The sequence below is a fragment of the Drosophila rhopaloa genome, unplaced genomic scaffold (genome assembly GCF_018152115.1).
Source record: "Drosophila rhopaloa isolate 14029-0021.01 unplaced genomic scaffold, ASM1815211v1 contig_178, whole genome shotgun sequence".
Lineage (NCBI taxonomy): Eukaryota > Metazoa > Arthropoda > Insecta > Diptera > Drosophilidae > Drosophila > Drosophila rhopaloa.
This window is the reverse complement of record NW_025335059.1, coordinates 199,364-223,614: the sequence shown is the minus strand read 5'-3', so window position 1 is coordinate 223,614 and position 24,251 is coordinate 199,364. Positions and strand designations below refer to the sequence as shown.

Below are 24,251 nucleotides of genomic sequence, written 5' to 3'. Positions count from 1 at the left end.
CTTACCAAACTTATTCATTTTGCATGCGAATGTCCCCAACGTTAGTCGAATTTAATTCCGCTTCCGATTTCGGGTCTTCTTAAGATTTGAATTTTTCGTCACGCTTTACAATTTTAACGTATTACGATCGAAGTGCACAAATCAAAAATCAAAATCCAAAGTTTGAATTTATCAGCTTTTATAAAAGTGCGAAATGATATCACAATGATATGATATTATAGAGAACAAAAACAAAATACAAAAGATCTTAGAACACCAAAATAAATTCACGGCGCCCGTCTAATCGCCGAGCGTCGCAAATTCTCCTCCGATTTCTTTATCTTGTGTATATTCGCGATCACTGGACTGCTCGGTTCGATTTTAATTGGCTTCCGCTATCGAACGGATTACAGTCGGTATTCCTATCCACGAAATATTAAGAGTAATTTCTAATTTGGACTTTGATTTATTTTTTGATCCTTTTAGAATTTTAACAAATTTTTGGAGGGGGATTTAATCAGAATGGTTGATGTTTTAATACTGAGACATTTACAACTTCCTTCAACCCTGACGTTTCTGTAGACAATTGAAAAATGGTCCATGGCATGCTGCCATTAAAATTAATGTAAATAAAACGTTTATTTAGTTTTTCTTTAACTATTTATTTCGTGTTCGGTTTTTGTGTGTTCTAAATACATCCCAGCTATACCATTGCCTCTTTTTTCGGGCGGGTAGGTAAAAGTAGTGTATGCAGTTGGTTATCAAACATTTTTAAAAACTATCACAAAATCAATTATTGGATGTGGCTACACAACTTAGTTCATATAACATGCGACAACTCTGAATGCGCCATTAGGGAAACCCCAGGATTGGTTCAAACTAGAGGCGGTCGCGTTAATACAACAGTATCCTCGTTGATTTATTTCGACTCTACAACACTTCGAATTTCAAATTACGAACAACACATAAACATTTAAAAAATACTAATACTTCGATTCGTTTTTGACCCGGTTCACATTCAGTTCACGTTCAAATAAAAAACTTTAACAAAAATCCAATCCTCAGTTAAGGTTACGTTTAAATGAAAAACCATTTGGATCTAGTGGCTAGATGAGCTTACAGTTTAATGGGTTTCTTAGCCGGGTGAACATTTAATTTTCTCGGTGACGTTTCTATCTTATTTTCCTTAAATAACTTGGATTTTACTGTTTTTCGTTTTCTATCCCTTCTTAAGGTGTGCCTTTGAGTGAATCCACTTTAAAATATTTGACTATTCATTGCCGTTATAATTAATGTATATAATTGCTAAAACAATTGGCTTCGATTCCTTACACAATTTCGTAATAATTATGAGTATTAAATTATAACCGTATATAGTTAACTTTCGGGGCACTTTTGAGCTCGGTTCGCGGGCTCCCTTCTTGGGTTTCTGTACTCTGAGATTGAGATTCAAGGCGCGGCAGGGGTGGATTCTCATGGATTCTCTTGACTGGAGCTGAGGAGACTCTAATCTCCGTGCTGGTGTGTATTTGATTCTGTAACTGTAGCCTTTAAATGTGTTATATTTGAGCAAAATTGTAACTGCATGCGGTCCGATTGAACTTTTACATCAACAACAACGACAATAATTATGATATAATGACACAAAAACTGTAACCGATCTGACCCACTAATAAATCTGATTGTATCCTCTTGCTTTCATTGTTTGATATGCCTGAGCAAGGACTCCCAAGTGCCTCAATCCGACGGAGCGTAGTAGACCACGGTGGACTTCCTTCGAAAGCCCAGGTTGAAGAAGGACGTCTCCGACTTCTTGCGCTCGTGATCCTGCTCGTTGCCGAAGTAGGAAAACAGTCGTCCGGTGGCTCCGGTGGTGGTGGCCACCGCCCGCCCAGCACCGCCGTGGACACTGTGGCTGCTGCTCTGACGGTGGATCTTGGTCAGCGAGGTGTGCGAGTGCTGGCGCTGCAGGTGCTGCTGGTGGAGCGAGTGCTGCCGGTGGTGGTACTGCTGCTGGAGGTGCTGCTGGTGGGTCTGCTGATGCTGCTGTTGGTGGTGCAAAAGTTGCTGGTGATGCTGTGCGTTGGCGCCGCCATGGCCATGTAGAAACCCAGTGGTGGTCGGCGACAGATCAGTCATCTCACACGGCCAGAGGGTGAACGAAGATGGGACCTTATGTATCCCGTCCGATAGTCGATAATGGTGGGATGCTGACCTGTTGAAGTACCGCTCCGAGGGCCGCGACCCCATCTAGAGTTTGTGTTTGGGGAGATATTTTTTTTTTTGTGTTTTTTTGGGTGGTAAAGACAAAGTGTCACATGTTAGTATCAGCCGGGCTAGCTATCTGGTTAAAGTTCTCTTCTGTTTGGCATTAGTTTGATTTACTTTCTAGGCATTTCTTAGGTGTTCAACTCTAAGGCGCTACATACACTCACATTTACATAGAGTAAGCGCTTGCAAGACTATATCATTTTGGGCTAGGCACTGCAGGGGACAGGACTCCCCGGGAATTGGGTTCCGGGTGGGATACCGTGTCTGCAGTGCATAGATACAATAGCCTAAGCGCTAAGACTTTTTACTGATTTTTTACTGATGTTTTGTGTGTGTTATATACAAATTTATCGTGTGTGTTGTGTGTGTGGTTGTCGGTGTGAGGAGTGTTGGGGGTTAAGCGGGGTAGATCAAGTTACGGGTGCCACAAATAGTTACATTAAGCTGTGCTCTCCAAAGTTCATAAGTAGCCTGACTAGTAAAGATACTTCTCAACAACATAGGCAAGCTGTAAACATTACAATGCAAACATAACTTAAAAAAGATTTAAATACTTTTCAAAGTTTTTTGATCTAATGAATTGGTGTTGATTTGGTGAGCTGTACATGGGAATTGAGGGTGAGGCTAGTGATTCTAAGAGCTGATCAAAAATTCATTTTTAGGGGCTCTCACCGTTTGTTCGTTTTAGTTTCCCAGTTGGAAACTTGAATGGTACTTAACGTAGTTTGGTACAAAAGTGTTCTTAACAGTCGCATAACAGTTGTAAAAACTTTTTGGGTTTTTGGGGGAGATGCGAGGGCGTGGCAGTGGCCGAGGGCCTAAGCAAAAACAGTCGGAAGCCACACGCCGGTTTGGTTTATCATTCATGCGATTGGCTCAAACAACATTCATATGTTGTCGGTTTTGACCGCGTAATACTTTCGATTGTGTTTGTAATGGGTAGCATATATATGCTGCGATCTGTGAGTTGAAAATCCAAAAAGAGTCCAGACAGAAGGAGAGTCAGATAGGGAAGAGACAAAGAGAACGCATAACTTGAAGGGATGTTCAAAAAAAGATAAAAATATAAGAATTAAGGTGATGCCTGATAAAGGACTATTTCTACGGGTGTCAACTGTACCTTGTAGTACTTATCGCTAGCAAATCAATCAAGTTTCGTACTTACCCCAGATTGGCAAGTGGTGCAATTGAGTTTCAGAGTTTTTCTTTGGGTATTAGTTTCATTTTTTTTTGTTTTTGGAAAATCTTTTTACAAAATATATCTTGTCTTGTTCTGGTTTTTGTTTTCTGTACAATTCAGTGACCCGTCCGAAACTCTTAGCTTATGTGGTGCGTGCGCGTGATGTGCCGCTGCGCATATCTGGTGGACGGTCCGGTGACTATAGCATCTCGTTTACAAAGCGCTGGCCTACCGCTACATGGTTTAAATGTGTGGAGGTCATGTTTAATTGTTTTTTACGGTGTATTTTTGCAATGGTAGTCATTCAATTTGGCCAGGTCCAGTTCGGTTGTGTGTGTGTAGGTGTAGTTTGTGTGTGAAGAAAAAGAGAGAACACAGTTCGAGAACAGGAGATAGTCCAGAGAAACAGAGAGAGAGAGAGAGAAAGAGAGATAGGCAGGTTGTGGCAAAGGTGAAGAAGAAAAACAAGAAGAAAAAGAAGCAATAGTACAGATTAGCGGTGTTACTATATACAAATCAGGAGTATCTACTGCTAGTTACCTAGCTGGTTCTAAACGATGCAGCGGCCGCACATTGAGATGATATGTGTGAAGGGGGTTTGTATCCTTGACACGTACACATGCCGCAAGGCTGCTGCTGCACCGTTTACAACCAGCACACGATTTCAGATGCCTCCAAAAAAATATCATACAAGAAACTGTTCAACGGAAGATCATGATCTTTGCATCTACTCCGGTGGCTCCGAAAGTGAGTGGGTGGGTGGTTTTTTTTTGGGTGATTTGGTGAGTCTGTCATTGGGCATCGGATCGATACACTTTAGGTGAGGTGAGTTTAGCTGGCGGTGGGGCAATGCAGGACCCTCGGATCGACTTACCTTAGCACTGGGCCAAAAGAAGAGTTAACCGAAATCTGCCGGACTGAGACTACCCAGTCGTACTGTACTTATTAACCAAAGGCTATCATACTGTTACTCGGATTAGCTTACGAAAAGGATATTTAAACCATAACTAAGATGCGAGAGGTAAGATAAAGAGAATCAGTTGCAATCCCTCACAAACCAAACGAAACCAAATCAAACCCGAATTATCAAAAGTCTAGGCAAGAGTTCTCTAAGGATTAAAACGAAATCGAATGAAAAAAACATACTTCGCTTACAGTTGGATTTGGATAAATATATTAGTAAGTTTGTAGATTGCTTGTCTCGGTATGGGCTGGGTATTTAGAGTGAGGTTTTCCTATATGGCGTACGAGTATAATAACGAAAAACCCTTATTCAGATTTCGGGCACCGTGTTGTTTATGCTTAGGTTGTAAGAAACATATTCAATTCTCAGCTCAGCCTAATCTTGAAACTCACCTCGCATTGTGACCCAGCATTATGATGCTTCTGCAAAAAGACAATTGAGAAATGTCGACACGTTTTTTATATATATAAGAAGTAAATAGAGTATATAGCATAGAGAAGAGCTTGAAGAATTTATAGATAGACAGACAGATCGCACAGAAATAAAGGAGTAACTCAAGATTAGATCGGTTTGGAAAATGAAAAACTGTCAATTCGAAACGAAAACGAAGAGTAAATGAAGGTCGGTTCAAACATGCCAATCAGTAACAATTTGAATGCATTTTAATGTATATCATTATTTAGGATTTAATCGTTTTTAAAGGTCGGGGTTTTGTTTTTATTTGGTTTCTCTCTGGCCAGTGGCATCCTGATAAAGTTATGATAAATGATAATGCAAAAAAGGATTAACTTGGGGCATTAGGGTGAGGAAGACTTAGATCCATTTTTGGAAAGTTTGTTCATGCTGCTTCTTTACATCTGCAAAACATTTATGGAAACTTGCGCTCTCCTCTCTAGGTGCAGACAGTTTGAGTAAAAATAAAGAACAAAAACAAAAAAAAAACGAATTTATTTACACGTACAGGTTCTGGCCAAATCAACAGATTTAGTCCAATTACAATAAGCTGCCATTCAGTAGAGGTCACACAACAAACAGCCAAACAAATCATTATCAGTATCATCATCATAGTCACCAGCATCCATATTTTTGGAGTTCTGCATGGATCTTAAAATGGAAACTTTCGCAACACCAGCGAAACTCAAACTACATACGTTGAGGTGGGTGTGTGTGTTTCAGAGTGTGTGGGTGGGTGTGTAGTGTTCAGGTGTAGGAACTACTACAATAATAGAACCTCGGCACCAGCAACCAACATCCAGGATCCAATACAAGGATATATCTTACACAAATGGGCAAAACAAAAGATTGGCACTGAGATCGGTCTGGTTATAACACTGCATCCGAAATGGTTGGGTTGGTAAGGGGGTTGCTGATATGCCGAAACGAAACGAAATCAACCAAAGTATCAACAACAATAAGTATAAGTACATTTATGGCAACGGCAGCGCCAAAAGAAAACTCTAAAAACAACAACGAGATGAGATTGTCAACCAATTGCACAACAGCCGAAGTAGTTAGTGTTGATAAAACGGCTTTATTTAACGGTAACGATATATAGATATATGTTCGTAAAATGTGTGTAGAGGTATATTTCGGTATATAGTTAATTGGGTGTACATAAAGGCAAGTATATATAGAAACACTTAGATACTCATGTCTAGATATTTCTTTCAACAAGGGTGAGCGCAAAGTTGGAAGCCAAAGTGTTGTAGTTGTTTGCTTGTGGGATGGGTGTTTTTATACCTATAGATAGCATAGAAGTTTTTCTTGTTGTATTCAGTAAAAAATCTGCCAAGTTTCAATTACTTATCATTAGCATTATCAAGTCAAAGTTCAGTTGGAAGGTTCGTTCTCTGTAAACACAAATCTTAGGATGCCTACGGTTCTAATTTATATCTAATGGTGTCTTGAATCAAGGGTTTGGTTTTGTTTTTGGGTTTTTTGGTTTTGGGTTTTTGGCTTAGCTTGTGTTTTTGGCCTACCGAATGAGCATAGCGAATTTCGGCTAATTCACAACAACATTGGTAGCGGAGTATGGCACGAACGCTCTTTCTGCAAGATGTTTGTTTATATAAAATTAAATATATAGTTTATGTGAGTATACAGGAAATTAACAGCGTTTTATTAAAATCAAACATGAGTATAAATTTTAATTTCTTCGATGATTTATGTATTTAAACGTTTGCTTTAGTCATTAATGCCACTGCGTAGCAACAACATAAAATAATAAGTTTGAAATAAGAACCCAAAATAATATACAACCGAAATGAACTAAAGCCGTAAAATATTTGAAACAAACACGCACGAGTCTTTTACTCTGACAAAGAAAATTAGCATATTAATTGCATAACAATTATTCTTAGCAATATGAGTAAATACGAGAAATATTTCCCACTTACCGCAATAATCGCGTTATATAGTCTGGCCAGTTAGCGGGGAACATAACGAGGAAAAACCCGATGCCAATCAGAATGACTCCGGCCAGCTTCATGCCCGCAAAGTTCGCACTGTACAGTATGACATCGAGTGCTAGAATATTGAATATAATGTGGAATTCAAAAATTATTTATTCACATTTTTTTTTAAACTAATTTAAGTTCCAAAAATCTTATTTCTTCAGTCTAATCAAACTCAAACTCAAACTCAAACTTTAATTATTAAGTTCTTAAGAAGCAACATTCCATTTACTAAACATAGCTTGGTTAGAGAATTGTAAAAATTTATGTCGCATTGCCCCCTTTAACTACAAAGATCAAACGGTCTTACGTGCCTCACATGAGTGCCCGGTTTTTATATTACAATTTAAAACAATTTATAGTCACGGAATCCTTGAAGCGAAAAGAGGCTAGCCCAGGACCCCACCTAACCCCTGGTAATCATGCTGAGGAGCTCGCCTGTGTACATACCACCAGAAACGGGCACAGCGGTAATCAGACCCAATGTCACAAACATGTTGTACGTAACGGCGGCACTGAACTGCATCAGAACGTGGAAAACTGCAATCAAAATTAATTACACCGATAAAAGTTTACAGCACAACAATTGCAGACGGAGTAGAGTCGAGAAAGGTGGTCTTACCGAGTAGCAGGAGGCTCGCCGCGAACAGCAGGTTCCAGGGTATGCTCTCCGAGGACAGGCTTTCCGTGCCAGTCAGGTAGAGTCCCAGCACCACGGGCCACAGCAGCAGGGCGTTCAGAAAGCCGAGGGCGGTGAATATGAAGGCGATTTGGCTCACCGGCGGATCGCCCATCACCTTGCGGAACATAACCTGTAAAGCGACAGGCCAACATGAGCACGACATGGCCCGCACACGAAACGGGAAAACAGGACATCGGTTGCGGGGTACTCACCCTAAACACGGCATAGCCTGCTCCGGCCAAAGTGGCCAGGACCACGCCGCTCAGGGTTCGGCTTTCCGTGATTCCATCCATGTAGGCGAGCAGCGCTATTCCCGTGTCGCAAAGGATGATGGCCACGATCTGGAATAAATAGGTGATTAAACTGGGGTTAAAGCAAAAGATTATGACAATTTGTATGGCTATAGAATTGTATTTCTTTCTTAATAGCTTTTATCAAAAACACTAATTATGGCTTTGGGCATTCTACTAGAATTGTGGCCTCTAATTGGAAAGAGGTTTTTAAAGAGGTCACCCAAAAGTTTTAAACATTTGCCCAGGCATTTACAATCACTTGTTTAATAGTTTAAAGGAATATCGAGCGATCCAATATTCTTTAATATCTCTTCTGTTGAAATAATCCAAAATATGTCCTCGCGCTATGATCGAGCTGTGACCATTTTCTCGCCGGACGGGCATTTGTTGCAGGTGGAATACGCCCAGGAAGCCGTCCGAAAGGGTTCGACTGCAGTCGGCGTTCGCGGGGCCAACTGTGTGGTGCTGGGCGTGGAGAAGAGCTCGGTGGCCAAGTTGCAGGAGGATCGCTCGGTGCGCAAGATCAGCATGCTCGATCGCCACGTTGTGATGGCCTTTGCGGGATTAACGGCGGACGCCCGCATCCTGGTAAATCGTGCTCAGACTGAGTGCCAGAGTCATCGTCTGAACTTCGAGCATGCGGTGACCCTGGAGTACATTACCAGATATATTGCCGAGCTGAAGCAGAAGTACACGCAGAGCAATGGCCGTCGTCCCTTTGGGATATCCTGCCTTATCGGCGGTTTCGATGCCAATGGCTCAGCACATCTCTTCCAGACCGAACCGTCTGGTATTTTCTATGAGTTCAAGGCGAACGCCACCGGCCGTTCAGCAAATACTGTTCGCGAGTTCTTTGAGAAGACCTACTGCGAGGAGGAGGTCAGCAACGAGCGCGGAGCCGTCAAGCTGGCCATACGAGCCCTCCTCGAAGTCGCCCAGTCGGGCCAAAACCACCTGGAGGTGGCCATCATGCATAAGGACGAGCCACTGCATCTGTTAGACAGCAAAATCATTGCGGAATATGTGAAAATCATCGAAAGGGAAAAGTATGTTGAGCTCAATTCAAAGAAACCGAGAAATTAACTGATGTTGTTTTTTTTGTTTTGAACTGATTTTCAAATCTGTCTTTACTGCTATTATTGCAGATGGCATTCACTTTTAATTAATTCTTTTATATTCTTAGCAACTTTTTGATTTAGGTACTTTCCTTATTATATGTTAAATTTACAATACAAATTTAGTTAACAAAATGTTTTATAAAATATGCTTGTATAATGTATGGGCCAATTAAAATTTCTTGAGATTTTTGTTTGACAACAGATTGCACTTACTCTCACACCCACGAACTGCTCATGCAGGATCACCCAGGACAGAAGATAGACGCAGGCCACGTTGGTGGCAAAAAGGGCCAGCGCATCCGTGGCGTAGAGGACGTGCAGGGAGAGAGTGTACAGGTAGGTGGTGACCAGCCACAAAATGCAGAAGCAGAGGCAGCGATTGAGGAAGCGACCTGTGGGCGAATGGCCAGTTAGGTGATATGGTATCCAACGTGTAATGATAGTATCCCAACTCACCCACTGTGAAGCCGCGCTCCCGGAATCCACGTATCACGTCGCCGAGGATATCGCTCAGCTTCTCGCACTTGCGCGTGGAGACCAGACCCAGGATGTAGATGGGGAAGAAGAGCAGGGAGAAGTTGGTGAAGAACCAGGCGGCGAAGAAGGGGGCACTGAAGTAGACCGGCTGGCGCGGTGGTATGTTGAACATCTCGGTGGCGTCCTCGACGTGGTGCAGCGACGAGTCGCTGATGGCCAGTATGTCCTCCAGCTCCGTGCTCAAATCGGCACGGCTCGAGGACGTGTCCTGGTCGTCGTTCAGCAAGTCGTCGTACGGAGCACGGTACTTGTACATATACTTAATGCAGTGGGTGGCTCCCACCCACGAGGCGGTCATCAGGATGGTCACGCACACTCCAAAGTACATCTGCATAACAACATGAACGTTAAAAGATTAGTCATTTCTGAAAAAGCAGATCAATTGGATATTTGGCATGTGATGAAAGATTCTTTGAATTTAATTAAGAGTTTAGCTTAGGTATTATCAATTTCATAGTACACTTTAGTGACTTTAATCATTTAAATTACAATTGTGAACCTTCCAAAAACATTATTTCTTGGGATAACTTTAAAGTTATAAATTTATTAAATAACTATAGCGTTCATGTAGCGATAAAAAAGGGTTGTGTGGTGGTTTGAAATGTATGTTCTACTTGTCTCACCTTGCGGGCCAGTTCAGAGCAGCATGACTCCTTGCAGGCCTGCAGCTTTCGGAAACGCAGCTCCGGCTCCTCCCCGTGGCCATTGGCCTGCTGCTGCTCCATCTGCGTGTCGCCGGAGTCGCCGCCGCCGAAGTGGTGCCCTGCATTGTGGGAGGCGCTCGTGGGGGTGTCCGCCGGTATGATGATCACCTCATTGGGGTCCTGTTGGCTCGACGAGATCGAGTCTTGGTGGGTTATTTGCGGGTTGCTCGAGGTGAGCACGTTGCTGAAGCCGCAGCTGCCTGTTGCCCCGCTACCGCTGCCATTTGGGGCAGACGATCCAGGAGCTCCCATGACGACTCCCACGACTCCGGCTGCGCTGCTGCTGGCTCCCGGTCCGCCGCCACCGCCAGTGTTGCTGCTGTTGTACGGGCCATTCGTCGAAGAGTCGCCGGTGACCACCACTGAAGGAGTGCGCACCCGTTTCGGATTGAAAATGGCTGGAATTTCGCCGTCACGCGTCATGCTATCATCATTACCGGGCTCCTCGGTCGCTCATAGTGGTCCGATCCTGGAAAAACCAATGAATAATTATAGCGATAAGATAAAGGAATCGAGACTCTTAATGCATACATTTGGGTCTTTTAATTTTAGTTTCATTTACAATCCATCCATTTAAAATTTATGCTTATCAAACGTGTTGAGGTATTAAACATTGTCCCTTGTTTCCCATTGATTGAAAAATGAGTTCTCAGTATGAACTTATTAAACATTTCATGCATCATTACAGTTTTAAATAAATAAAAATATGAATTTACTCCATTCAATCTTTAGATTTTTTAAACTTATTCTAAAAATTCAAACAGCTTTCCATTTCAACTTTAAAGTAAGGCACAACTCTCGCTCTCCGAGGACTAATCAATGATTCAGTTCGATTTGAGCGGCCATTTTCCATTGGTGTGGCAGTGCCTAAGCCGTCTGGAATCAGGCTTCTCACGTGCTCCCAGCGATTAAAGATTGAGGAACACGCAAATGGGAGGCCATTTCTCGACCCTTTACAAGCAAAAGGCGCACCCAAAGCCCACGCAGTCCGTCCAGGGTCTGAGCAATTTGCATGGGCCTCCCCTCCCTCCGCTCCCTCCCATTGCCTCCGCCATCGACGAGGGGAAACTGGCCTAGGCCATCGGACTCAAGGCCGGGGCAGCCAAGTTTTACGAGCACCGCCGAAAGACCGAACGGCCAACCAGCCTGCCTGCCAGCCGGCCGTTCATTAAAGTCCAGAAGCAACTAGGAGCACATTGATTGGATGGCCACAAAGGCGAGGGGCTGGGCTCGTAACAATGCGAATTATGAACGCCCCAGCTCAAGCAGGTCAAGTTGAGTGGACAATAAACTGCCAACCGGATCTGGCCGGGCAATTTGTAAGCATTCTAACTAGAGTGTTAAATCCAGCCCCCCAACCCTTTGGCCGGATGAATTACAATGTCCTTCGGTGTCCTTCACCTTCGCATCCCCTGGGCGGCTTCTGTTTGCCTTCGATAATAGCATTCTAATTGAAACATTAATTATTCAGCCTAGTTGTGGGCGGACTTTAGCGAATGCATGTCCGAGGGTCCAAAGGGATATTTCAAGAGCCTAATGGCTTTATAATGAAGGTCCTGATAATTGCCTATAATTTTTAGCGATTGGAAAAAATTATCTATTGATTTTCGAATACCTTCAAGTTATTTCACATCTACATGGAAACTACCACAAATCAAAATCTGTAAGCAAATGATTTTCAACTGTTGGCAGATTGTACAAATTGTTGTTAAAATATACGAATGAGGAAGTTGTGTTTGTGGGTCCATGGGAAATATCGAGAAATCGTCATGGAAACGGGTTTTCTATCTTTCGCAGTAATGTAATCACAGAGCATTGGGTAGAATAGTAGAAAACAGGTAGTTGAAAGTGTTAGTCGGGAGTAAAATCTAATATCTTGCCATTCGGAGAGCAAGTAAATATTATTCAGAAACTTTTCAATTTATAAATTAATTCGAGTGAGTCAAAAACACCTTGTTTTTATTGGTCCCAGTGTTCTAGTCAGTTGACTTTAAGCTGAGCTTCAGAATGCTTGGACAGTTCGCAGCTCTCACCTTGCTTCTGGGCTTCATTGGCTCCAGAGTGCATGTTGCATGGGCAAATTTGGCGGGCACGGAGTGCGGTTACTTTAGCGAGGAACATCTGTTAGAGAAAGACTCTTTTATCGGGCCCACCGAGCACCCGTGGGTAGCCCGCATCGTTTTTACCAAAGGTAGGATTACTGGCATTCCATAGATACTGAAATAACTACACTTGCTATTACAGGGATCAAGATTGACAATGCTGACGACTGTCTGGGCGTTCTGATATCCAAGCGCATTGTTCTGGCTCCAGCCCACTGTTTTGTTCAGTTTAACGGGGAGGCGCAGGCGTTCTCCGTTCACCTGGGTGTCTACAACAAGAGCGCTGCTGTGGGAACACTAATCTGCGAACAGGATGGCTTTTGTGTGCGTCCTGCCCAGGAGATCAGGCTGACCGAGGTGGCCATCCATCCGGAGTACGATTCGCGAACGCTGAAGAACAGCCTGGCCGTGCTCACCCTGGAGCAAGATGCGAAGCTCTATAAGAGTGTGATGCCCATCTGCATGCCACCTCCTCACTTGGCCAACGAGACGCTCGTGGCGCAGACGTTTCTGGTGGCTGGTCTGCGCAAGTGGCAGGATCTAAGGCAGATGTCCTGGGTGAATACGCTCAGCCGATCCTTCTGTCAATCAAAATTCGGCACACTCTTGACCAGCAGCACCACTGTGTGTGGCTACCAGACCAATTCAGATGTGTTTATCATTGGGGCACCGCTGGTCGGGATGCAGGCGAAGGAGCAAGTCACCCAGAACTTCTACCTGGTCGGATTATTGATCGACTGGCGCAAGGACACAGACCGCACCATGTCCAGCTTTCTTGCCATCCGGAATTACTTAGACTTCATCTACGAGAATTCCGACTCTCTGATTGTACGCTACTGAGCAAAAAATAAATTAAATTGAATCTAATTGGTGCTTTAACGGAGATTGTTTCGTGAGTAAAACTAAATGTTGCTCTGGGTTTTTACAAGGGGCTAAAATTATAGAAAACAGAATAGACCTGTTAGTCCAGTCGCAATCTCAGCTACAAAAACCATTTGCGATTAAATAAAAAAACATATTTTTGAAATCGTTTGCAATGAATCTCAAAAAATCGTTATCTTATTGTATTGTATATTCGAAAATATTCGATCTCTCTCGATTTTTTAAAGATTGTATTTGAAGTATAAATTAAAAACTCGTAATTTCTTTGTCTGTGCTATGAAAACAAGTCTCTGCAGCTAGTTATTTAAAATTTTCCCATATTACGTTTTCTATGGTGCATAATATACATATTTGCCATCCGGAATATGATGAAAATATTATAAAGCTAAGCTTAGAGGAAAAAACGTTGTGTTATAGAAGAAATTAAATATAACCAACGTGTGACTTGAGTAATCCAATAGCTTCAATTATATAGCTACCTATATAATACTGATAAGGCTAACTTAGCATTATTTATTTTAAAGAACATGTATATCCGACGATTTAAAGGGATACGGCAGCAGTGGAATAAGTATAAATAAATAATTATAAATTCCGAGTACTATCAACCTTTTCTAAATCGATTGGAAATCAGTGACTTAAACAGCAGTCGAAGAGAGCGGTAGATTTGCCAATGCAACTCAGCTCGGACCGAATTTCAATCTGAGAAATACGTTTAGTTAACTCTGAGCACTTGAAGCATATCGACATGGAAGTGCTTGTAAGCGGAAAACTTGTTCTGCTTCTGATTGTAGCCTGGCTGGGTGGTGAGTAAAAATATTATTATTTAAATGTCCACAAGCCTGTTAACATGGTGTTTGAATTGACAGCCTCGGCAGTGGCAGAGTTCCAATGCGGTCGTCTAGAGGAGAGGTATTTATACACAATCCTGGAGAGGACTGAGCCCTCCGAGAATCCCTGGATAGGAATCCTGTTGGCGGGTCGTGGTGAGTCAACAGTTAGGTTTATTCCTTGGATAATTGCTTTTATAAATATCCAAAAAAATATTTGACCCTTGAAGACTTAAGTAAATATATTAATTAGCCATCCCTTAGCCATCCCTACTTATTGACCCTTATTTTGTTTATACCAGACAAAAGATATGACAACACGGCATGCTCCGTTGTCATCATTAACGAGCTGCACGTCCTCACCACCGCCACGTGTGTGAAACGGTTCAAGAACCGATCCGGAGACACCGATGCCGTGGCAATGCTGGGCGTTTGGGACGAGTCGAGCTCCCCCGATGACGAGCTGGTCTGCAACGAAAGGGACTTTTGTGTGCCTGGCCCTGTTCTATACAATGTGATCGATATCAAGGTGCACCCACAGTCGGACAGGGACACGGGTGACAACGACTTGGCCATCCTGCGGCTGGAAAAGCCAATCAAGTGGACCAAGTGGATACAACCGATCTGCTTGCAGGGCAGCTCGGAGCCGGAGACGCTGACCAACCGAAACCTGCACTATTCCGGCTTCAACCACTTCTCCACCTACAAGGGCAAGGGGCTCGCCATGACGGTCTCCACGCCGAAGTGCAAGCGGCTGACCTCCTCCAGCGTCTTTTTCCCCGAAAACCAGCTGTGCGGATATCCCGTGAAGCGGACCAAGTTCTATCCGGGATCGGCACTGATGGACATCGATGTGCAGGGTGATAAGCCGCACAGCTTCTACCTGGTGGCTTTGCTAGTCCGCAATGTGGATGCCGGAGGGGCTACCACTCAGGTCTACCAAAACGTGCGAAACGCCCGTTCCTGGATAGCGGATAATTCCAAATAAACAACTTGATTTGTCAATACTATGTAGGAAAATATAATATTAATAAAGACGACAGACGAGGAAGTAAAATGTTTTTTCTCGGGCCAGGGAAATTACTGATGCATCGTGCTGGGATCTGCCCAGTGGTTCGCATCGGAAACGGGTTTTCAATCTCTCATAGATCATTAATTAGCAACGTAAAAAAACAGGTAGTTGTAAGAGTTACTTGGAAATTTAAGCTCTCCTATTGAACATAAGCTTCTGGATAATTGCATTCTTAAAAGTAGTCGGAGACTTTTCATTTTTCCCTGTTCTGAGTCAGTTGACTTTGAGCTGCGCTTCGGAATGCTTGGGCGAATAGCAGTTATCACGCTGATTCTGGGCCTAATTGGCTCGGAAGTGCAATCGGCCAAGTTGCAGGACACGGAGTGCGGTTACTTCGACGAGGATCAGATGCTCAAACAAAGCGTCCTCGCCACACCCACGGAGCACCAGTGGCTGGCCCGGATAGTATTTGGCAAAGGTAAGTATCTTTGTGCTCTTAGATATTATGCGATACGAAACTCCCCTACTGATTATTTTATAGGGTTCGAGGGCAAGATTCGAGACAATGGCTGTCTGGGCGTGCTGATATCCAAGCGCACTGTTCTGGCTCCAGCCCACTGTTTTGTTCAGTTTAACGGGGAGGCGCAGGCCTTCTCCGTTCACCTGGGTGTCTACAACAAGAGTGCTCCCGTTGGCGGTCGTGTCTGCGATGAGGAAGGATATTGTGTGCGTCCTGCGCAGGAGATCAAGCTGGCCGAGGTGGCCATCCATCCGGAGTACGATTCGCGAACGCTGAAGAACAGCCTGGCCGTGCTCACCCTGCAGCGAGACGCCAAGATCTATCCAAACGTGATGCCCATCTGCATGCCACCTCCTCACTTGGTCAACGAGACGCTGGTGGGCCAGACGTTCCTGGTGGCTGGTCTGCGCATCAAGGAGGATCTAAGGCTGAAGACCTGGGTGAACACGCTCAGCCGTTCGTTCTGCCAGTCGAAAGTCGAGGCGCTGGTGACCAGCAGCAATACAGTGTGTGGCTACCAGATGAAACCGGAGGCCTATTTCTTGGGCGCACCGCTCGTGGGAATGCAGAAGAAGGGGCCAGGTCACACAGAATTTCTACTTGGTGGGCTTCATGATCGACTGGCGCTGGGAGGACAACCGCATCATGTCCAGCTTCCTGGCCATTCGGAACTACCTAGACTTTATCTACCAGAATTCCAATTCCCTGATTGTACGCTCCTGAGCGCTGAATAAAATACGTAAGAGAAATACCAGCTGCCAACAGGTCTTGCCGGGGTGTTAATTATTCAGCTCCAAGCCCGAGACTCGTTGTTCGCAGCTCGAAGCTCGTGCAACATGCAAATTGTTCCTACACTTATAGCATTTTAATGAGCAGTCACTCAGCGCAGCGCAGACGCCGCTAGTTGGCTAATGCAAGGAATATGGAAATTTCATCGCTTTCCCCGCGCCCCTCCTGCGAGGACAAAAGTCTGGCAGTCGACAGGAGACAGCCGAAAATGTTGCAAATACCCAGCAGAACGGAAACGGAAGCCCTGGGGGCTGAATGGGTGGGTGGTGAGTTAGGTTTTGGGCTGCCTTGCCATTGGACGAATGCCAAGACATTGACTTAACTGGTAGATTTCGAAGGAACCAGAGAGAAAAACTGAATAATGCTTTGAACGTTTACAGAGACACAAATGGGCACACAAAAAGTCATCATTATTTCTTTTCCTCACTTTCAATAAATTCTTCTCTTAAGTTGTATTTAAAAACGATAACAATATTAAGATGTAAATTATTTGTATAGAATATAAATGTAGTTTCAGATGTGTGTTAGAAACAAAAGACATATTCTATAGATTCGGATAAGCTGAATTTAAGCATCAAACAGATTTGCTGTTTGTAGCAAAAACATAAACAGAGTTTGAATATAAAGAAATAATTTTTAATTTTTTTTTCATTTGGATGTATATTATTAAAATCATTCGGGGACTGTTTATATTTTATGAGGCATTGTGTGATTAAGGCTTAAGAACTCGCTTATACTTTTTCTCTGTGCACTAAATGGGGCTATTTCACGTGAAAAGTTATTTTAATGTTTTGGACGGACTTCCTTTATGTATAAAGCAGGCAGGTCCTAGACCAGGAGGATTAAATATTAAATTGCTGGTAAGTTTCGTCTTTTATCATCACCCTTCTTCCCCGAGGTCTCGTCAAGCTAATGTAGACACATCGCTTTTATCGGCATGGCGGTGCATACTTTTAGGCGCCAAATTGCTCTATAAAGCAGCGCTAAGAAAAACGACTCCTGCTGTTTATTTTTGCCAAGAATAAAAATCACAATAAAATTTAAATTGCCAGGCATGTGCGCCTTGAGGAGAGCTTGAGGAGGATGGGCAGGAAAACGTGACCAGATGACGATGACCGGACCGACGACAGACAGGGGGATAAACAGCGCATTCCTCCCGCCGTTCGACCAGAAATGCGATTCAAAACAAAACAAACAGCTGAACAAGAGAAAGTGCGCCACAGAGAGGAGAAAGCAAGCTGTCTCGAGAGAATCCAAAAGAGACAGAGAGAGAGAGAGAGCAGTTTTGTGTGGGTGGTGTTTGTTGGCCAAAAGTAAACGAGCTTACAGCAACAACAACGGCGAAAAACAGCCAACAACAGTAAGCGTACAAACACACACCTTGTTCGAGGACACCACGCGGCGTATACGCAATGTGACATTTTTAGTGGTTATGGTCAAGCACAGCACTTGAGCGAGGGCAATGCGAGAGGGAAAACGAAAGTGACGCCAAAAACAGTAGCCGACAGACACCTGCTCAACGGCAGGTTACCTGGGACACACGGAAACAAATTGGAAATCCGAAAGTAATAGGGTGTCCAAAGGTGCGACGTAATATATAGTTAGATTATCTTTCATCATATACAAACCAGACTTAATGAATTACCAATAGCCTAGTTATGGGTCAGACAATTATTGTTTTACAATTTCCTATGTCCCTTTAACAACTCCAAACTAGTTTCGGGTTTATTTAAGGAAGGAAATATATATGAATATTTTAAAACTTAATATCCATAGTTCTGTGCTGTGTGTTTAGAGTGTAGAAACGCGCTTTTAAAAATGGAAACAAAACGCCCGCCAAGATAACTTTTCGTTGGCTGGAACTTGTGCACGTTCGTGTGTGCCTGCGGTTGGGTTTAGGGTTAGTGACTAGGCCTTGAGGTCGGCGCACACCTTGACAGTAGTCGAAAATCTAGCCCGACCACCCACTCCGCCCCCTCAGGCGGTTGCTACTTTTCCATTTCGCCTAGAAAATAGCGCAAAGGAAATTGCCTGGCGAATCCGTTTATCTTGACCAACAAAATGGGGAGGGCTAAAAGGGGAAATGTGTTTTTCCAGGCTGCACAGCTGTCGACTTGAATGACTCGAGTTATGGATGCTCGACGGGGCGTTTAATGTTTTTATATAATTTACTTAAGCACTTAATGTCATTTTCCCACGGCACAGCCACATGGCACACAAACTTTACGCAATTCTCTGGCCTTCTTGCGCTCTTTTCTCTTATATAAAGATAGCGAGCGGACCGAACGGAACTCAACCGGACTGGACTGGCGACACTGTTCTCCGTGGCTCGAGCCCTTTACTTAATTCAATTAAATGTGCAAAAATATGCTGGCTACAAATTTGGAGCAGCTCGGAAACGGAACGCTGCACGGATACACAAAACGAAGGCACACACAGATACACACGCAGGCAGCAGGCAGCAGGCACAACTCACAGATACACTGGCTCACATTCACAAAGGCGCACACACGAAACGAACCGTTGGCTTGGCCCAAAAAAAAGCAACTGCCACTTGAACGAGCCTTTTGACTTGTTTTCCTTCGACTTAGGTGGAAACTGTGACAGCAGCGATTCTGGCGTTAGCTGCTGGCGTTTCTCCAGCTATCCTTTTCTAGAGCACCCGCCGCGGACGTCCTGGCAAATCGTGTCGTTTCTGGCCAGGAATCTCAAAGTAGACTGAACCGATTCCTGCGCTGCCTTGCCAGTGGCCGAAGTGGAAGCTTTTCCTGCCTCTCCCAGCCAAAAGCCCTCTCTCTGGGCCACGCTTTTCCTCTCTCATTCTTTTGGCAAAGAAAAACACTTGTTAGGAATTTTCTTTGCGCTTTTCATTGGGGTTTTTGGTTTTTTGTTTTGTTTTTTCCGTTGCTTTTCCGTTCAGCTGTTCGAAGGACTCAGTAAATTGTTTCGCGATGTTGGCTGATAAGGATTTTTACATGCCGTGATTGCCGGCACAAAATAAGTTTTGGCAAGTCAATAAAACCTTTTTTGAATTGAATGTTTATTCAGGAAATCGATAAGTGCATTTTATCATGGTCACTAAATTATTTTATTTTTTGACGTTAGTAGTAAAGTAGTAACTTCTTAAACCTTAACTAATAATTAAGCTTCGATTTATTTTATAAAATAAAAGCTTGGCATATTTCTGCTACTATTTCTATGATTATTTTTTGCTAATTGCACGAAGCAAACAAAAAAAATCAAATAGTAGTTTTGCTAAAAAAAAACTAGCCTAGATATTACTTTTTAAGTCTTTAGAAAGTGTGACACTTCTTTCCCAAGATTTATCTTTGACGAAAAGAACTCAACTGAATGTCTTGGATGATCCAATTTCTTTCGCAATAAATATTGCCAAATTGGTCTGACAAATCCATCTAATACGTCCATTTAGGGCTTTCATCACCATCAGCATTGTTATGCCATAAAAAAGCGAAGCTGCCAAGAAAATGCACCCATTAATAAACCAATAAGTTTGCCTAGATCGTAAAATCTTGATAAGGAGAAGCCCTAATAAACACAAATTCGTCAGGAGAAAGCATTTCGCAAACCGACGACGCATCCCAGGCAGCTTAGCATAATTTTCGAAATCAGAACCCTCAAGCAAACGAGTTTTTTAGTCACAGACAACACCTTGAATGGCGAATTAATTGTGTAATCTATAAAAATCCATTTGCATATGTATGGGCCAGATTGGCAGCTGCCAACAAGCCCCGCGGGAGACATGGAGATGGTCTCCGAATTGGGTTAGTGTCGGCATGAGTTAGGGCCACCAACACAACCACTTTGGGGAAAAAACTGGGGATTGGAACAAAGCCATTACAAATTAATTTGGCAAAGTCTTTTTCTAAGCGTTCGCTGGACCAATAAAAACTATTCTAATGAGATGGCTCTGGGCGACAAGACAAAGGCATAGCTATCGAGTTGTTGACAACTGCTGTCGCGAATCGGAGGAGTTTTAGTTTCCCTTTGACTGGGAACGGCAACGGACGCATTCAACAGTTTTTATTATAAGTCTAAGGAAGGCATATAATTTAAATATGCAATGGCTATGGTGTACTGCATTTTTGCTCTTTGTGGCATGGAGTTGTCCTTCGCAAGCAGTCCGTATTTCTGCTCTACAAGCTGAGCAACGCTTGCCGCAAAAGCAGGCTAAGATTGGGTAAGGAAACATTGTTCTTTGGGGACAGAAAAACTTAATAGCAATCAACGGAGATTGTTTAAATTTGAGTCCTAAAATAACTGCTGAACGAGGTTTTTTTTTTATTTTTAGATCCAGAAATCATCCAGTCGAATATGTCCTTCTGCCGAGTGCTCGAGGTGGATACACAAGGCGTAATGTCCACAGTCTGGGCAAAGCAGATACTACATCAACCACCGAAAGACCTTTGGTTCGGGTTTGGAACAGTTTCGTGCGCAGTGTTCAGCCCGCATTCAGTTTCCGCAACCTGACCAACCCGCTGGCCAACTTTTTTAACGATGGCAGTGCCAACATCATTGAGACGTCACCCGTCTACCTGGAGGCCTACAATGATGACCAGGAGCTGCAGCTAGAGGAGCCCACACCGGTGGCCTCGCAGAGTTCTAACAAACGCAAGCGAAAGCGCCGAAAGCAGCAGAAGCGCCGACCCGTCTACGATTCGCAGGAGAACGATGATGATTACGGATCATATGATCACTACTACGCGCCACCTCCTCCGCCGCCGCCGTCCGCACAGCCCATGTTCTTCTACGATACCAACTCGGGCAACTACTACGGAGTGCAACGCTTCAGTCCGCAGGATTTCCAAGCCAGATTCTACAGCTTTAATGGCCAGCAGCAGCGAGAGCCAGAAGACAACGATAGCGAACCGGAGACGGCGTCGCCCGTGTTGAGGAGACTCGGCCCCAGGAAGGTGACTCTGCTGCGCCCGCTGGCCGTCTCGTCGGTCAAGAGCCAGTCCCCCCCAAAAGCAGAAGTGAGCAGGCCAGAGTCGACCAATAAGAACGAAGAGACGGTTGAGGAAAACGACAGCAGCACACCGAGCGATGCAACGATTAACGATGAAGACGACGGCGATATCGAAACCCACTCACCACTCTCCGAGAGCATGCGCAATGCTCTGGGCACGTACATGCGCGACGATCTCCACACCCGGGAGCGCCAGAGGCTCGCAAGCGATGGAGCCGATGCACATGATTCCGACGCCAAAGTTTCGCCACGCCATTATCAACGACGCCTTTTCCGGCTGGGCGCCTGGTAATCCGGACTAAACTATCTTGAATAAACTCTTTACGTATGGATGATCGTGTATTTATCGTATGTGGTAAATGCAAGTGAGGGTGGGAAATGCATGAAATGGAGCTGGCAGCTGCAAGAGAGGTTAGATATCCGAATCATATAATTGCACTAGTTTCGCCTTAAAAATAGAGAGGTAGACATTTAACTTACTATACTAGAGATCACAAGTAATTTGCTAGATCTGGGACTATTGTGCATGATCAGACGAGCCTCGTTAGCCGCGATGCGCTGCCTGCATTGGGATCCACGGGCAGGGCTACATGGTCAACATGTTGTACATTGCGAAAGTAGGCGTGTTGTAGGGCGTCCTTGGCAGAGATGCGCAGGTTGGGATCATAGCACAGCATGGACTGAAAGGTAAAAGACTATAGATTACAGCTAAGGATATGATTTTAGGTCACCCACCATTATAAGTTCATGGGCCTCGTGATCGGTTATGGTCTGTGGCATGTTAGTGGCCTCCCACTTGGGGAACTTGGCCTTAAAGTCCGGAAGCTGCGTCACACCAGGCCATTTGGTTTCATCGGGGGTGCTTAACGTGCGGAATATCCTATAAAGTTGGTCGATCTCGCTGTCCCCGGGAAACAAGGAGCGACGCATGATCTATAAAGTAAATTGTAGTCAATAGGAGTTATTTATAGTTCATAAAGTCACTACCATCTCTGAGAAAATACAGCCCAGACTCCAGATGTCCACGCCTGTGGAGTAGAACTTAGTGCCCAGCAGAATCTCCGGAGCTCGGTACCACAGGGTGACCACTTCGTGGGTGTAGGCTCTCATGGGCACATTGAAGGCTCGAGCCAGTCCAAAGTCAGCCAACTAAAAATGAAGTTATTAGTACATAACATAGTTGGTAATCGCCATAATCTCACCTTTATTTTGCCTTCAGTATCAACGAGCAGATTTTGGGGCTTGAGATCGCGATGCAGAATACGATTGGTGTGGCAAAAGCCAAGAGCATCTAATATCTGATGCATATAGCTCTGAAAAGAAGGTATAAATGCAATATTCCACAGATGACAACAGGGATCAATGTACCTTAATCAACTGAGGCGTGAAAACATCCTTCTTCTTGTCCATCAGTTTTTTTAGATCCATGTTCAGGTACTCGAATATCATGTACAGATTGTTGCCGGAGATGACCACATCGAATAGTTGAACCACATTCTTGTGCTTCAGGTTCTTTAGCAGGGAGATCTCTCGAATGGCCGTCGAAGGAACGCCCTCCGTTTCACTGGAAGTTGGGATAATGGTGTTAAACAGGAGCAATAAATGGAGGTATTGTGTGTAATGGTGGCTTTGGAAGCCGATGCTGTCCTGCACCACGAAGCCGAATCATGTGGTGCTACGGAATTTGAGAAAAGAAGCAGCGCAGCCTCCACAGAATCCGGGCTTCGGGGTGCAGGCGAAGGACATTCGCCCAGGACGCCAGTATACACATATTATTGTATATGCTGTAAAGGTAATGAAAGCCAGAGAAATGGATATCCCCATCCTGACATCCGGACTACACACCCTTCGAGCCGGATCTTCTTGAGCGCCACATCCTGGCCGGTGGCGTTGCTCCGCGCCTTGTAAACTATCCCATAGGTGCCCTCGCCGATTTTCTCGGCGCGTTGAAAGTTGTCTAGAATGGTGCTCATTGAGTTGGTTCGCTCATTCAGTTGGTAAACAAATTCTATTATCAATCTTTTCCAAATAAACTAACTATTTTGGAGGGAAATTCTTCTTCTTCAGTGATGCTAACCACACACAACACCCGATAGTTCCTCAATGCTGGTCATTTATCGTTATGTCACTGCCTATCGATTAATCGAGCAATGTGGCAGCACTGCTAAAAGGGTTTGGTCATCCGTTATTTTTAAATTGTTGTTTACTCTTAAAAATAATTTAAGCAAAATAAATCTTGACTCGTTGAAAATTATTTGAAAAATCTCAATAAAAACAGTAAAACATAATTAAATTGAGATGAAACCCTTTTCGAAAAGCCTTTCATATTGTAAATTATATATTGAGGTAAATTATTACTCTAATGTATTTTCTCTATTTTAATATGAGAATAGTTGAAGGGGGTGTTTTTAATGTAGGACGAATTTATATTTTTAGCACCATATTAAATATAATTGATGCGCTTCTTTATTCAATATGTGTAGGGTACGATGTACGTGAAAGGATCTGCTCCCGAAACCAGGCAATCGAATCTGGAAAGGAGATGTCCGAAGAGGTTCCGCTCCCACAAGGCGAACTCCTGCCAGGATGGCACCCGGCTGCAGTAGCGTTCCCAGAACGTAGCCGCAAATTCGATGCGTCGATATTTGCTTGCACTGCTCCTGGCACACCGAGTAATCCACCAAATGTGGGGTGACGGCCCTCATTACCGCAGACCGATCACTAAAAAAGTCGTAATATCGATTTTCGTAGTTATAAACTAAGAAGGTTTCCAATCCACTTTCTGTACGGGGAAATTAGCGTGAAATTCCTATTAGCTGCCAGGCCTCAGATCCATTTACCGCTTTTACCCCCAACAGAGCAGCGCCATTCAATAACTCTTTTTCCTGATGAATGTACGCACAAACCTCGTAGTGAGTAAGCTTAAAATCTTGGAAATTTCGCTGGCA

At 43.9% G+C, this 24,251-nt stretch overlaps 8 protein-coding genes across 19 annotated transcripts in view; 5 read left to right on the top strand and 3 right to left on the bottom strand.

Moving 5' to 3' along the window:
* Positions 1-510, bottom strand: part of LOC108047856 (heterogeneous nuclear ribonucleoprotein Q) — a 50,819-nt gene extending 50,309 nt beyond the window's left edge. The window contains 1 exon segment of the mRNA XM_017128227.2: positions 6-510. Coding sequence (XP_016983716.2) covers positions 6-18 — 13 coding nt within the window. The 5' untranslated portion in view covers positions 19-510.
* Positions 511-1,523: 1,013 nt separating this feature from the next.
* LOC108047863 (putative thiamine transporter SLC35F3) lies at positions 1,524-21,502 on the bottom strand. 12 transcript variants are annotated; one of them, XM_017128266.2, is made up of 11 exons: positions 18,793-19,008; positions 10,101-10,650; positions 9,397-9,805; positions 9,154-9,332; positions 7,742-7,870; positions 7,470-7,659; positions 7,298-7,387; positions 6,791-6,920; positions 6,374-6,443; positions 4,787-4,816; positions 1,524-2,229 (listed from the first exon to the last, which is right to left on the bottom strand). In XM_017128266.2, the coding sequence occupies exons 2-11, from the start codon at positions 10,602-10,604 to the stop codon at positions 1,717-1,719; spliced, it is 2,244 nt and encodes a 747-aa protein (XP_016983755.1). In that variant the 5' UTR covers positions 10,605-10,650; positions 18,793-19,008; the 3' UTR covers positions 1,524-1,716. The 12 variants fall into 12 exon arrangements, 10 of the variants coding, with proteins under 10 accessions (XP_016983755.1, XP_016983748.1, XP_016983746.1 ...); XR_001769457.2 differs by lacking the exons at positions 1,524-2,229; positions 6,374-6,443 and adding exons at positions 2,232-2,758; positions 2,923-3,664; XR_001769458.2 differs by lacking the exons at positions 1,524-2,229; positions 6,374-6,443 and adding exons at positions 2,232-3,210; positions 3,416-3,664.
* LOC108047871 (proteasome subunit alpha type-7-1) lies at positions 8,070-8,937 on the top strand. The gene has a single exon (XM_017128272.2). It carries the CDS (start codon positions 8,156-8,158, stop codon positions 8,903-8,905), a length of 750 nt encoding a protein of 249 aa, XP_016983761.1. The 5' UTR covers positions 8,070-8,155; the 3' UTR covers positions 8,906-8,937.
* On the top strand, positions 12,059-13,150 carry LOC108047867 (CLIP domain-containing serine protease B9-like). The gene is made up of 2 exons (XM_017128269.2): positions 12,059-12,372; positions 12,426-13,150. The coding sequence occupies exons 1-2, from the start codon at positions 12,189-12,191 to the stop codon at positions 13,121-13,123; spliced, it is 882 nt and encodes a 293-aa protein (XP_016983758.2). The 5' UTR covers positions 12,059-12,188; the 3' UTR covers positions 13,124-13,150.
* LOC108047869 (phenoloxidase-activating factor 3) lies at positions 13,840-15,046 on the top strand. Its single transcript, XM_017128271.2, has 3 exons — positions 13,840-13,971; positions 14,035-14,151; positions 14,298-15,046. The coding sequence occupies exons 1-3, from the start codon at positions 13,914-13,916 to the stop codon at positions 14,981-14,983; spliced, it is 861 nt and encodes a 286-aa protein (XP_016983760.1). The 5' UTR covers positions 13,840-13,913; the 3' UTR covers positions 14,984-15,046.
* Positions 15,282-16,281, top strand: LOC108047868 (CLIP domain-containing serine protease 2). Its single transcript, XM_017128270.2, is given in 3 exon segments — positions 15,282-15,485; positions 15,549-16,102; positions 16,104-16,281. Coding segments are annotated over 3 exon segments (879 nt in total). The 5' UTR covers positions 15,282-15,307; the 3' UTR covers positions 16,251-16,281.
* Positions 20,272-21,674, top strand: LOC108047865. Its single transcript, XM_017128267.2, has 2 exons — positions 20,272-20,514; positions 20,626-21,674. Exons 1-2 carry the CDS (start codon positions 20,393-20,395, stop codon positions 21,593-21,595), a joined length of 1,092 nt encoding a protein of 363 aa, XP_016983756.2. The 5' UTR covers positions 20,272-20,392; the 3' UTR covers positions 21,596-21,674.
* On the bottom strand, positions 21,624-23,389 carry LOC108047866 (cyclin-dependent kinase 2). Its single transcript, XM_017128268.1, has 7 exons — positions 23,149-23,389; positions 22,672-22,867; positions 22,506-22,616; positions 22,291-22,452; positions 22,039-22,236; positions 21,784-21,983; positions 21,624-21,703 (listed from the first exon to the last, which is right to left on the bottom strand). The coding sequence occupies exons 1-6, from the start codon at positions 23,274-23,276 to the stop codon at positions 21,834-21,836; spliced, it is 945 nt and encodes a 314-aa protein (XP_016983757.1). The 5' UTR covers positions 23,277-23,389; the 3' UTR covers positions 21,624-21,703; positions 21,784-21,833.
* Positions 23,390-24,251: the final 862 nt, after the last annotated feature.